Genomic DNA, 13,045 nt, shown 5'->3' on the forward strand with positions numbered 1-13,045 from the left:
AATCTATGATTTCTCATACTAACTTTGCAAAACTTGCTATTTAAAGTAGGTAGAAAAACTGTTCAGTTCTCAAAAAATCCAATTCACGAAGCATTACATTAATTTTTTAGTTTTAACTTTCATCTTTGACACATTCCTAAATCCATTTGTTCACAGTGGAGCATTATTTAAGAGGAGTGTAGGAGCTTAACAATGAACCATGTCATGCTCCCTTCTTCCAATTTCATTTAATATGGTATTTGAATTTACAACTAAAAACAACAACAGTTATAGTGTAATCAGACCTACCCGACCATTTAACTATAATGTGCTTCTATTTATACTATTCAGCCATTCACCAAACAAGCAGGTTTTCAATTCCCCAAATAGTTTTTCATCCAGGAACGAAATCGAGACCATGCCAACTCAACTGCTCCCTCATCATGGTCACCAAATCCTAGTTCCGTTTTCCTCTTGACAGCTTCAGGAGAAGAATTCATAAATGCATGACCCTTGCCAGGGTAAATATGTACCTCATGGGGAACTCCTGATGCCTTAAGCTTTTCCTCAAGAGACTTGGCTGCCTGCAAAGTAAAACACAAGCATATTACATTTTCCTTATCCACTGCCATTGACTTATCCTACAACTAGATGGGGACATGAACAAATGTGATTCAACTAATCATGGTAAAACTTCACTAATAACCTCAGCTGGAATATCCTTGAATATATGCATACAAGAACAATAATTATTACAAATAAAAGAAAACTATACAGATCTCATTGACAATCCTCTCAAAGAAAATATCTTTTGGAAAACAGTCGTTGCATCCTGATCACGTGCAAGGAATGCAAGTCTAATAATAAAAGAGCTCTCTACTAGTAGTATTTTTAAATTAACCATATCTTAATCTATTCAATTCATTGTTATAAATCACATAAGCTGACAAAAAGCATGCTATTACCAAGTAATCCTTCACCTGATGATGGGTTCGCTAAAGAGACCTGAAATGTTGGAAGTTGGAACCTAATTATAACATGCAGATGATTTCAGGTGAACGGTAACGAAACAAAATAGCCATTATTAACCACCTTGAAACCAGCTTGGAATAAATAACTCAGAAAAAAGGTCAGGAATTTTGAGTTCTCTTTGGAACTTCAACTTTTAGCATCTTAGTCATCTGCTTCTTTAAGTTCAAATCAAAACTTCCATAACCAGTATGACATAATTAAGTAAAATCCATCCCTTGGTCATTACAATCTCTATTTTTAATTCAATTCACGACAACTACCAACTTAATCAACCAAGCATCTTCATTCTAGCTGAGAAGAGTCAACTTCATAAGTTCTCCAATCACCATGTTAGCAGTAACTCTATGCCACCACTTACACTTCCACTTGAAGGTGGTAAGCTCTCGAGTGTTGGGGTCATCCCTAGACCCAGACCTAAACCTTGAGGGTTCATTTATGAAGATCCTGCCTACATATCCCCTTTGGGAAATCAGAGACTTCATAGTTCGCACAACAAATAATAGAGAGAGTTCATTCTCTTCTCTTGTATGAAATCTCTGATCTCACTTTTAACACGACTATTTAAGTGTAAGGTTCTATTTAGACCAATTACAATATAATAATAACAAAGTACCATCAAATGTTGTTTCCATACCAATCAATATCAATTATTAGTGTACAATCACATGCAAATTCACATAGGGGTCATATTTTTCCATAATCTCAAATTCACCTAGTATTTGGCTCAAGCGTGCATCACCTAAACACAAGGTGACTAGCTCCAACATTCATCATATATACACAATGACTACCTTTAGCATACATCAAATATACACAGTGATTAGCATCACATATACATAGTGACGAGCTCTGACATGTATAACACATACATAGTGACTAGCTCTAGCATACATCATAAATACTCAATGATTAACTCCACCTTACATCACATATGCATAGTGACTAACTCCAGTATACATCACATATACATAGTGACTAGCACCAGCATACATCACATATACTTAGTTACTAGCTCCAGTATGCATTGTATATGTAGCTTAGGAAATAGGAAATCATCACAAACATATAAACATACTAATCTAGCCCAATCATATAAACATACTAATCTAGCCCAATCACGAAAGCTTAAAAGTAATGATCTATCCTAATTACATCCAATAGAGACATGAAAATTGAAACATTCAAAAGTAAACACTATGCAAACCATATGCAGATCTGAATGCTTCCTTCATGCGGCTCCATTGTTCTTCTTTCCTCTTCAAATAGTTTGGTTGTGGATCTCACCTACAAGTGCACATACATGATTGAAAGCAAGTAGGTAAGAAAATTGCTCAAAAGTACTCGAAGCGTGATTGATTAGAAATTCGATAATCTGATTAGCGGATTTGATTGAAGAAATTCATCCAATTTATAGAAAAATTGGAGAAAAGACAAGATTAGCATGATTCAAATCAAATGGAAATTGCAAATCAATTATGTCAATTACGACAAATTATGCACTTTCTATGCAAAATTGATTGATTGATAATTTATGACAAAATTATGACAACTTTCTATGTCAAAATTGATTGATTGTCAATTATGACAAATTATGACAAATTGAAATATCATTCCCATGAAATTAGGAGAAAAATAGGAGAAAATTGAATTAGAAATTAGAAAATTAGAAAATTAGAAAATTAGAAAAAGAGGAAAATTAGGAATTAAGAAATTAGGTGAATTAATTAATAATTTGTCATTTATTAATTAATTCACAAAAAGAGGAATAATTAGCCAATTAAATGAACATTTAATTGTGATGAGAAGACTTAGGATAAATAAATAATTTATTAATCCTAAAGGGAAAAATGACAAACAAGGTTAAATGATTAAATCATAAAACCCTAGAAGACGAATTAGCAATGCGAGAATGACAATTAGGTCTTGATTGAAGATAATTGATATCGATCATGATTTTGAATTGATAAATGACCAATGTGATAAATGATTTAATTGAGAAAATGCACCAATTGATGAGGAACAATGACAAATTGATCCAAATTGACATAATTGAGACAGACAACGATCGATGACAAATTGATCGCAAAATGACAAGATTGACAAGAGGACAAGAATCGATGACAAAATAGATTGCAAAACGACAATATTGGAAATGACCACGATCGATGACAAATCAATCGCAAAATGACAAGATCGAACATGACAACGATCGATGACAAATCGATCGTTAAAACGACAAGATTGAAAATGATAAGGATTGATGATAAATCGATCGCCAGATGACAAGATTGATAAGAGGACAAAACCCTAATTAGGATTGACGATGTCCAAAATGATGACAAATGAGCACACACATTGATGCAATAAGATAAGATCGATTAAAATCATGACTGGAGAGTGTTGTCGACAAGACCAAATTCGAGAGTAAGATGAATGAAGAATGTAGAAGAATGACTCGATGCTCGCAAATGATAAAGACCAAGTGCGTGAGATAGGAGAAATGTTAATGCGACGCAAAAACCTAAAATGAGGCAATGCGCAAATGTTAAAGTATGACTCCGCAAGCGTTGACCATTTTTAGGTGTCTACAGTATATACACAGTGACTGGCTCATCCACAATAGCTAACACACACCTACCCATGTTGCATCCCAAATAGAGAAGGAATGTCAGTGCATTGCACACTACATCATGAGTCCCATTCTTTTCCCCAATCTTCTGCACCAATGGGCAACTGGAAAGGGGATTCGATATATCCCATACTACATCAGGGATCCATCCTCAACCCAACAGAATCAAATATACTATCTATCAACCAGGAATAGAATTCGATGTATCCCATACTACACCGAGGGTCCTTATTCCATCCCAAAGATTTTCACATTAGTGAACCAATCTAGCCCAATGGATTCCAACTTCAATCACCTATAGGCCATTGACAACTCTATCCACCCAAGAAGAAGTAGCTTCCAACATATACCACTTGGTGACCTTAGTGATATTGTCAGCTATTTTCTTAACAATCCCGCGTAGCACTTGGCATTGGTCATCCATGTGCTATAGGGACTGTCTACTATAAAATGCCCCATCAGGATTACATCCTTCATTGTCATGACCCCGGCTATAACTGATTCATTATCATTAAATAAATTCGGAAAATTGTCTTACTCCGTAAGACTTCACAATTTTCTGATCAGACCCAGACTAACAGTGAAGGAAGACAGCAATCTCATTATTTATTAAGCAGTAGTCTTGATCTCATTATTTATTGACAGCAGTCTTAATCCCATTATTTATAAAACAGCAGTCTTGTTATTATTTATGGCGATCACAATCTTAATAGAGCAGCAAACTATGACATTTATTTAGCCAGTGTTATCGCCTATGGAATAATGATGATAGTAAGCAATTATGTGATTCCAAACTGCACCCGTAAAATGTGATAAACAGCAGAAAGTCAGCAATTAGAGTTAAAGGATATAAGCCAGCTATAATATGATTAAGTGAGCAATTTAAATGGCAAATGGAGCGATTGATATAAAGGTGGCAGCAATTAATCTACTAAAGGCAATTACTAATATCTAAAAGACAGTGATCATCCCAAAAGCTACGATTGATAAAATTTAAAACGAAGCAATTGATAATTTGAAAACAGTGATAGAGATTCATATAAGTCTAAAAGGTAGCGATTAAAACTGGATAAAAGGAAGCATTTTTGTTAATGTTTTGTAGCTTCGGTCAGATAATTCTAATCGATGAAATCAAATGCTTAATTGGCCTATCGGCCTTAAACATTTGATATCTATCCTCTACAAGTATTAATCCATTATTTGCATTATGTATTTAATAAGATTCTTGCTTAAATATTAATCTTGAAATATGATTATGAATTAATCATATGTATATATTTAATAATGTATAACTATTAATCCATTATTTGCATTATGTGTTTAATAAGATTCTTGCTTAAAAATTAATCTTGAAATATGATTATGAATTAATAATATGTATATATTTAATAATGTATAACTATTCATTATTAAATATCCACATATAATTAATTTGATTATATCAAATAACATTTAATCATATGCTTGTCGATATTTACTATCGATCAGATTATGTGCATTTAGCAAATCATATTAACAATGTAACAAATGCAAATTGGTTACTAATTATAATCAACTGCATTACATTACGTATCGGCATGTTCTTACACGGCCGAGAGACATGTCTCTACTACATGGACATGATCCACGTAGAGGCATGCCTCTACGAAGGCATCTCTCTCCTTATATAAGGAGGGAGACAATCGTATTGTGGACATACAGAATAATTACAGTGCAGAAACAATATCGACTTCCTCCCAGAATATTGCAGGCCATTTTCTGTTGGAAGTTTAATATATTAATTGATTTTATTTTCATGTAAAATTGCAATAAGATTAATATCAGTTTTAATTGATCATTGTACAGCAGTTCATGTTAAATTAATTGATATACAAAGGAATCCTTATATTGATATAAGAAGTGGAAATTGCATCAATAAGATTTAAAAGATCCTATATTCAAATCTGATATAAACATTAACAATTTTAAGCTTTCTAAGAGCAGTGATAACGGTTAATAAAGGCAACATTTAGAGTTAATAAAGGCAGTAATCATTTCATAACAAAAGTCATGTCTCTTTGAAAGGAGATCTCTATTCAAAGAAAAGTATCACTTCACTTGAAGATGGGAACATAAAAAGGTAATAAGAGGAGAACAAAAAGGGACATATACCGGATGGAACAGCAGACAAGAAAAAGGGAATCAAATAAAGAATAAAGACATACTTGCAGAGATATCAGCAAACTGGTGTAGTTACCAAGTGCTGTGTATGATGATACATAATCTTGATCATATTTAGCTATGTACCAGGAGACCTGTCTCCTACCCCCTGAGATGCGTACCGGATACGGAGACGCGTCTCCGGAAACTTCCTGATGCAGAGCCACTTAGATTGGCTATGATACCAGTATTATAAGCAATTTTAATTTCAATTTTTGCTCAATTTTAAATTTAACATTAAACTGTACTACTGTTCTTGTTTTCAAAGTTCTATGTCATGATATTTTCTAGAAATTATTAAATTATATTAAAAAAAATTGGCATCTTGAAGTACCCCCGTCTCCTATTTTTGAAATTTAGCCGTACCAATACTGGTACCAGTCTCCAAGTACCCCCATCACCCGGTAACCTTGATATTTAGTCATCCTATATTAATGCTCAGTAATTAATGTTATCATCCCTACTATTTATTAGCATATATATATATGAATAATTAATTATGATAGAGTCTCCTTTAAACTTATAGCCAATCCACCATCCCATTATGGAGGGGAGGTAGGACATATGAGGAGGGCAAGTAGCAAAAAGGTCCATTCAAGTAGTGGTAACCCCGAGTGGGGCTGGGAGGCCAAATGGTGGGTGCCATTAACGAGCTCCTGGGTTTGATGGATAGGCTCAATCACCTTGTATGATCTCCAAGGTGCTTCATAGTGTGGATGGAATGTTGGGAAAAACCCCATGGGAATCTTGTGTCCATTAAGAGTATTATAATGATGAGTAGAATTCCCTTTGGAACATTGTTGAAATATATGTATATTTTTCTATTGATGACTAACTTGGTTGCAGGGTCTAAATCAAGGCATCAATCCAGACTTCAATTAGGAATTCTAGGGCAAATTAAGTTAATTCCTAATAGGGGACATTACAAATGGTATCAGAGCTTTGATCCTGCCATCCTACAGGGTAAAGATGAATCAATGAATCATTCTAGTCAATGTGAAGGAATCTAACAATACATGCATTCGCATGTATGCTCCATGTTTGCCTATATCCGTGTGTATGCTTTGTGTTTTCATGTGTATTCTTCGTGTATTTCCAGCATGTCTATCATGTTAGTAAATATTCCATCATGTTAATAATACTTTATCTGACCAACCGTCGGATGAAACACATGTTAAGGAATACAAGTAGCATTGGGTTCCATCAAGTACGCCCACCCTGGGTGGGGCTAGGAGGCTGAATGACGGATGTCATTCCGTGCTCTTGGACTTGATGGAAAGGGATAGGCTCAAGGTACCTTATGTGATCTCCCGAGGTACTCCATAATGTAGATGGGTTGTTGGGGTTAGTCTTATTGAATCCCACATACACATTATAATGGTGGTTATGAATCTCTTTAACAAATTGCTGATTATATGTTTTCCAATCTTTCAAAGATATTAGAATGATAACTATATAATGCTGCAGTTTGAATGCCTCTTCTTTCTCAAACCTGGTCATCTACCATAGGAAACCCTTTTAAAACCATACCCAGAATTAAACTTGCTCTAACCTGCTCAAATCGACCACTAGATGAATTTCCTCAAGTGAACAATAGCTCGAAACCTTCTACAAGATTAATCAATAACACCACAAATCTGCAAATATCCTCTTCAAAGAACATCTCAAAACTGGAAAAGCATTGCAATCAAAAGAACCGAATGATCTTCATTTTAATCAAACCCTCATAAATCAATAATATTTCACAAAATTACCATTGTTGAATACCAAGCTTAGCGTCTGAGCAAGACTAATAGCTAATCACCCTAGAGAGATCTCTCACCCTCGAGCTTCTACATACCCTGCAATATTCCTTCTCGCAAGAAAGTTCATGCACGCATACCTCAACTTTCAAAATGAATTGAAATCCCCTTTTTAAACTCAAACTCCATGCCAAACTTTGGAGAAATAAAATAATATTTAAATCCCCTTATGTTTCCTAAAACTCCATGCCCCAAAAGAAAGCACTTATATTAAAATAATAAAATATTTTTCTTTTCAATACTTGGAAGCCCAAACGAAAGTCAAATATTAAATATTAAATATTAAATAATTCAATGCCATAAAGTGCATAACATTAAACTTTAGCATTTAATATAAAAATGACCCCATGACGTTGGGAAAAGGACAACTAATCATCAAGATACAAAACTGAAAATGCTAGCAAGCTGCTAACAAGGAAGTGGCCTAATCGAGCTAAAAATAGCAACTTACTCAATATAGACATCCTCTCCAAGATCCTTGGAGAAAACAGAAAAAGCTAAAAATTCTCCTGAAAAGTAGCATATGTGCCCTTGAGGCTGACTGAACTCGCTAGTGATGTCAAATAACCCCTCGGGCATGACAGACACCCACGAACAAGGTCAAAGCCAACTGCCATGCAAGGAAACCCTAAAATGGGGACATTACAAGATTCCACTGTTGATGAGGGGGGCAAATTGATTTTGGTTCTTGATGTTATTCTAGATGTCAGAGAAAAGGTTGAGAACCAGAGTATCCAAGGAGTATCTCATTAGATGGAAGGACATGCCTTTAAAGGACACCATTTGAGAAGACGAAAAAAATTTGCACCATCCAAATCTCCGATTGCTTGAGGACAAGCAATCTCAAGAAGGGAGGATTGTGATGTCCCCTTGCGAGGAGTAGCCTATTTAATTCCCATAGGCTAATTTTAAGAGCTAAATCAAGAAATAAATTAATTAAATAGATGAAGTTGTCCAATAAAGCAAATTTTATAGATGACTTCAATTAATTTTATAAAGTGGCTAATTTTAAGAACTAAATCAAGAAATAAATTAATTAAATAAATGAAGTTGTCCAATAAAACAAATTTTATAGATGACTTCAATTAATTTTATAAAGTGACTAGTGAATTAAATGGTGAAGTATTGAAAGTCACTTTATAAAGGTGCTTTAATAAAATATTTTAAGGAAGAAATTAAAACGTTCCCTTCGGTAAAGTTCCATGGGAAAATATTAAAACAAGAATTGGGAGCTCATTTGCTCATGCTTGCTTTTTTTTCTCTATTGTGAAGTTTGGAGCTCCTTATTGAAGGAAAATCCTAGGGGAATCAGTTTCCTTGGTGAGAGATCTACCCTACCTTGATGCAGGTGGAATCACACAAGATTCACAAGAGAATTAACAACTGAAGATTTAATTTGTGAAGTCTTGTAGACAAGACAAATTATTTGAATATTGACAAGAGTTTACCAAGGAAATGCTTAGACACATTGCTAAAAGAGTGGTCATTTTTTGAGGGCGATTTTATTTCTTGTAACTAGCCACCACACATTCCAACAAGGCCTGAGGTAGTGAATTCATCATTGAGCACCAAAGTTGACTATGGCTGGGCGATAATGATAAAGATGGTTGGTGATTCTTGTGTGCTGCTGGACGTCCAGGTTTATGGTGATTGGTGTCACCTTTGAAGGCAAATTTTGGATTGGGTGTAATATGTTATTTTGGCCACTGGATGTGAGGGAAAACGTGTGAGTTTTCAAAGGTGTTGGCATTTGGCAGCCATCCTTGGCCCATGGTGTGAGCTTCATGAGCATAAGTAACCTAGGTGCAAACCTATGTAGTTAGCTGATTGGGCGGTGATAAGATATTGATACGAAGAAATTTTTCAGCCTCCTGTAGTGGGCAAAACTTGCTGGTCAATAAGGTCAGATTGAGCATATGTTTAATCTCTGTAACCTGCTCTTATTGCAACAGTTTATTGCATAAAATATCAATGTTATCAGTTGTTCCTGTTAGTGCAATTGTTTCTCATTTGTTTATGAGTGCCAAACTTGGTTATGAGTGTTTATGTGAGTCCATTGTATCATAAATTCATCCAAACAAGCAACATATAATCTTGCAAATCAAAAAACTACACAGGAGGATGAACACAAACTATTTAACACAATGATCATATATTAAACATTGGGCAAAGTTCAAATTTTTGGTTTATAAATTGGTTCAGGAATTTATATTCGTCAATCCTATGTATGATGCAATCTTTCATAAAGGGCAAGGAGCTACTTTGACTAGGGGTGACAAGATTTCCAACACACTTTCTTGCACTACAGACTCCTTGCCAACAAAAAATGAAATTGAAATGAATGTTTGTCTCAAACAAGTGGATGGAGTCTGGCTTCACAAATCAAGCAAGTGGCATAACAACGGCAGAGTACATGTATTCTACTAGTTTTTGGGATGCAGCCAAACAAGTTGTAGAATGTTTACAGTCTTTAATAAAATTCTTGAGACTAGTGAATGGGGATAATCCCCCACAGGATATTTGTATGAAGCAATGGATAGGACCAAGGAGGTGATGGGTAGAATGGAAAATAATAGAGACATGTATATGCCATTATGGGACATAATTGATAGAAGATGGACCGACAAGTGCACTCTCCAGTCTCCACTACATGTTGCAGGATACTATCTCAAAAATCATTGTTCTATAACTCTTCATTCAGACATGATGTTGAGATCAGACAAAGCTTGTTCATACGTATCAAGAAAATGTTTCCTATCTCAAAAACAATGCAAGCGGCTAAGCCAGAGTTGCCAATATACAAGCAAACAAGTGGTTTTCTGTCATGGAAGGCAGGAAAACCTTCAAACCAGGTAGACTATAAAATTTTGACTCTCTCTATTTCATGGACATGAACATTATATCTGAAAAAAATTTAATATTCTTATATGATATTGCTCCAAATAATTTGTCTTTTTCAGCGCAACGGTGAGATTTTTTGGTCATGAAACCAAAAATCGTAGATAAATGGCAAGATGCATTTTGAGCCAGCCATGCAATTCAACCACTTATGAGAGTACTTGGAGTGTTTTTGAACAATACATTCTAAAAAACACAATCATCTAACACACCAAAGGATGAATAATTTGGTGTTTGTTCACCACAACCTCTGCTTTAAATTAAAAAAAGCTCATGGTTAAGACATTTAATATACTTGCAGTCATAGTGGTAATTGTATCCATTATGTTTTAAAAACCTTGTAAGGCTGAGACTAGCTTCTGCATGGACAAAAGCAGATACTATTGAGAATGACAAGCCAATTGACCTTGATGAGATTGATTCAGAGTCTTAGTGGATTGCTCTTGATGACTTTCTTGAGCCCGAGGATTTTGAGATCCTAACAAATGTCAACTTGAATCCTTGTGAGATTGAACGACTTAGGAGAGACTCTTACCCAGGAGCTTCATCATTAGGACCCACGTCCCATAGTCAATGGCTATGTTTCATTTTTTGGAACTTTGTACTTAGTTTATAGGTTAACTTTGTAGAAAGTTACAAACTATAGTGCAATTGATATTTTGTCCATTGTTACCATCTAGTTATTATTTATGCACTGTGAAGTATGCTTTGTGCTATACAATGAAATCAGATATGAATATAAACAACAAAAATCTATTTTCTACAATGCATGGGTTAAACTCTCTATTTAATTTTCTCACTATATCTCTATGCTATGGACACTGGAAAATGGCTTTAAAAAAAATGAAAGTAGTTCTTGTCTCTTTTTCTACATTTTTTATGTTTTTTTTTAATCCAATTTTTTCACAATTTTTCAAAAAATCCTATACTTTGGTTTCCCAATTTTTTCCCTAAACAACTTTTGCTGCTATGGACTGCATAGGACCCACAACTTCCCAATTTCCCCCCTCCATTATGCTGCTCATTGAGATTGTCAAGAAATTGTCAGAGCCCTTAAAATCATAAGCTCCTCTTCCACTGTATATTCTTCACTGGTATAGCATAATCTTATCACAAAGGTCATTATGTATATTGAATTCTCAACCTCACACCCTCCATCCCTTGCCACTACTATAGATGGGGCAGATAAGGGCCCGAGATTTTACTGAGCTATGTAATGACATGATGTGTCCCTATACATAGTATGGAGCTAAGTCACTAGGTTCGAATTCGAATTCAAAGTTCGACAACTTTGAAATTCGAATGAAGTTCGATGAGGGAAAAATTCGAAATGTATAAAATTCGAATTAAGTTCGCCATATGTATAAATATGCCAGATATATTCTATAAAACAACCAATCTTTCATATGGGGGATGGTTCCATATGAATTGCTAATAAGGTTTATTGTAAGTAACATCTTTATCTCATCTTATGAGAATAACAGAATCACCAAATACTGGAATACCTCACTGATTGGGTAATCAATTATCATCTTCAGCATTTTTTTCTCATCCTAATTGAGGGTTCTAACAGACATAAATATCCTGAAGAAAGAACGGGTTAATGGGTTTTAATCAAAGAAAAGAAGATGTGTTTAAAAAATATTAACAGAAGAAGAAGGCTAAAAATTTATTATAAAAAAATAATAATAATAATTTTTTATTTTTTTTTTTTTAAGTTCGGCGAATTTCAACGAATTTTTTTTTTTTTTTTTGAAGTTCGGCGAATTTCGAACTTCAAGGATGAAATTCGGCCGAACCTGGTGACTTAGGTATGGAGCACTTCCTGACCTCTCTCAATACTTAGGGCCCAAGATTTCTTTTGGCAGGTTGAATGACTGTATTAGAAAATTGAACAATTTGCTAAATTATTGCTAGAATATAATTTAATATAATTAAAATTTAGTGTTAAGTTTAATGAATGGTCGAAAGGCATGAAATGAAAAGCTGGGACTCCCTCAAACATGAGCTATAAAAGGGAAAGAAGAAAACATCATTTGGGAAGAAAAGGGATAAGGAAGAAAGAAGGGAGCAAAGGAATTAAGGAAGTGACTTTTTCAAAGGGGCAGAAATGATGAAGGGTTGTGACCCTTTCGAAGGGTGGCAATTGTGAAATGTTGTGACCATTATGAAGAGGTGTGACTCTCTCTCACATTGAAGGATATAAAGGGGAGAAGTTTTCATTTGAGAAAAAAGGATCCATCGAATAGAACAAAATATCTGAAGCATTAAAACCAGATGTAAAAGTAGAACTAAATCAAAATTATAAGAAAATTTGGAAGAATGATATGAACCCTACCAAAGAGATCAGAACACAAATACAAATCTGCAATCAATAATCAAGCAAGCATCAAAGGAAAAGAAGAGGAAACATTAAACAGAAGACCTGTGCATTTACAAGGTGCTTGGGCAAAAATATAGGAATATCCCATTAGGGGACATTACAAGATTACATATATAGGCAGTC

The 13,045-nt window shown here is 34.5% G+C and overlaps 1 protein-coding gene across 1 annotated transcript in view; it reads right to left on the reverse strand.

The window, feature by feature from the left end:
- Window positions 1-66: 66 nt before the first annotated feature.
- LOC131078627 (uncharacterized) overlaps window positions 67-13,045 on the reverse strand; it is a 31,390-nt gene continuing 18,411 nt past the window's right edge. Inside the window, exon 5 of the mRNA XM_058016381.2 lies at window positions 67-563. Within this exon, the coding sequence (XP_057872364.2) occupies window positions 354-563 (210 nt within the window). The 3' untranslated portion in view covers window positions 67-353. The remainder of the gene's footprint in view (window positions 564-13,045) is intronic.

The sequence above is a fragment of the Cryptomeria japonica genome, chromosome 3, assembly GCF_030272615.1.
Source record: "Cryptomeria japonica chromosome 3, Sugi_1.0, whole genome shotgun sequence".
In the NCBI taxonomy this organism is placed as follows: domain Eukaryota; kingdom Viridiplantae; phylum Streptophyta; class Pinopsida; order Cupressales; family Cupressaceae; genus Cryptomeria; species Cryptomeria japonica.